The sequence below is a fragment of the Thermobia domestica genome, chromosome 1 (genome assembly GCF_964235325.1).
Source record: "Thermobia domestica chromosome 1, izTheDome1.hap1.1, whole genome shotgun sequence".
NCBI classification, from domain to species: domain Eukaryota; kingdom Metazoa; phylum Arthropoda; class Insecta; order Zygentoma; family Lepismatidae; genus Thermobia; species Thermobia domestica.
Window position 1 is genome coordinate 94,119,652 of NC_137454.1, and position 2,127 is coordinate 94,121,778.

Sequence of the window (2,127 nt, forward strand, 5' to 3'; positions counted from 1 at the left end):
TTGTGTCGAATAAAGCATAGTCGCTAGGAGCCAGATCCGGCAAATACGGAGGATTCGGCAGTACACTAAACCCTAGTTCATGCACTGTGGCAATTGTCTGGCGACTGGCATGTAGCCGTGCATTGTCTTGTTGGAGAACTCCACGGCCCCACTTTCCTTGTCGGCGTTGTTGGATGCGTCGGCGGAGTCTATGCAGTGAACTGCAATAGCTCTCACTGTCGATGGACGTATTGGGAGGGAGTCATTCCACCAGCAGTATCTTTTCCTGATCCCAGAAAACGGTCGCCATTTGTTTCCGCACGAATAGTCCCATTAGTGCCTTCTTGGGACGAGGGTTTCCAGTATGCCTCCATTCCATGGACTGGCGTTTCTTTTTTGGAGTCTCGTAGAGGAACCGAGTTTCGTCGACGGTGACCAGACGCTCAAAGAAATCGGTAGGGTTTTCACTGTAATGTTGCATCAACTGCTGGCAATTCTCCACACGCTTTTGTTTCTGTGCAACGGTGAGGTCATGTGGCACTCATTGCGCACACACCTTGCGCAGCTTCAAATCCTCATGAATTATAGTATAGAGAGAACCCCGTGATAGACCTGTTTCTTTCTCTAGTTCATCAAACGTGATTCTCCAGTGCTCCATTATCAAATCATTAACTCGCGCGGCATTGCTTGGTCTGCATGCAGTTGCAGAACGCCCAGTGCTTTTGTTTCTTGCAGCACTGTCTTTGCCTTCTTTGAATTCGGATACCCAACGAAACACGGATCTGCGACTTGGTGCTGTGTCCCCACATACGGCTAATAATTTGTTGTGGAAGTCTGAAGTATTCACTCCTTCCCTCCAAAGAAACCACACTGTCCACCGTTGCCCATGTGTGTCTGCTTCCATGCTGTCTTTTTGCTATCCACCAGCGTCCTGGCAAGTTGGAACAACTGCTGCTACAATGTGCTACCTACGGAAAGAAACAAAACAATTTAGTGGGGTTTGATAGTACTATAGTCTATCTTAATGCATACATCAACAAACATTTCAAACTGGTACTTGGCACCAGTTATAGGGGGGAGTGCCAAACATTATTGAACGAGCTAAATACATTAGCAATTAAAATCACATTGTTCAAGTTAATGTACTGAAGCTAAATTTACATATCTGAGTTATATTATTTAATTAAGCAAAATCGCATGATATTTTTCATTAGTGTTATAAATTTCGTATTTTAAAATGTTGATTTGTGTTGCCATGCCTAGATAAACGCGCGTCGTCGCGATGAATTACTCACGGTTTACTTATGTGCAGTAACGTTAGTATTAACAGTGACGTTATGTGCAGTAACGTTATTAACCATATGTGATGTTCTTAACCAGAATAAAAAAACAACGGGAAGTATGTTAGCTAAACCTACAGATTTTTCAATGGTTTCATAAGCCATTTCAAAGCACAATTGACTCTCTAGCCCTTTCTCATTAGGTGGCAGTTTGTAGCGAGCGGCGACGGCGAACTGCTGAGTAGAGTAGAAAGATATTGCAAGCAATGGAGCTTTTCACATATAGCAGTGTTCTGCCGCTTGGGTGTTGGGGGAGAGAGCAAGTGTTGCCAGGAAAGAGTAGAATGGCAGCAATAATATAGATTTATGTGTTTTACGTATATATGTGTGTGCGGAGTATGTTTGTGTATGTGGTTATGTTCTAGACTAGGACACCTGGAGTGACTTTAACCAAACTTGTTACATATAATATATGGTAAAAATGACGTAAAAATAATCGAAAACGACTGATATTATCGAAGATTCGAATCCATAGGTCTTTGATTTTAAAAAGTCCAATTCAATAGATATTATTTTTTCTATAAAATAGAAGATTGGGATAAATACATGTTCGGGCACCACTGGACAAATTAGCTTGTAATTCTATAAATTTGTGGTGCCCCAAAATTGAGATATTTACTATCAAATATTTCAGCAATACTTTATATTTTAGTCTTTTGCTATATATTTTTTGTTACATAAAAATTCGTAATATGGACTTTAGTAATAATACGTAATGTACTTTAGCAAAACAAGAGAGAGAATTTATGATGTGATATTTAACAAATATTCCGTATTTTATATTTTTTATAACTTTTTATAACTATTT

General features: G+C 39.9%; 1 protein-coding gene across 1 annotated transcript; it reads right to left on the reverse strand.

Moving 5' to 3' along the window:
• Positions 1-520: 520 nt before the first annotated feature.
• Positions 521-883, reverse strand: LOC145690068 (protein GVQW3-like). The gene has a single exon (XM_081764628.1). The coding sequence runs from the start codon at positions 881-883 to the stop codon at positions 521-523; it is 363 nt and encodes a 120-aa protein (XP_081620754.1).
• Between the last annotated feature and the right edge of the window lie 1,244 nt (positions 884-2,127).

Coding starts and splice junctions, on each gene's coding strand:
- LOC145690068 (XM_081764628.1), bottom strand. CDS start 883: ATGGAAGCAGACACACATGGGCAACGGTGGACAGTGTGGTTTCTTTGG.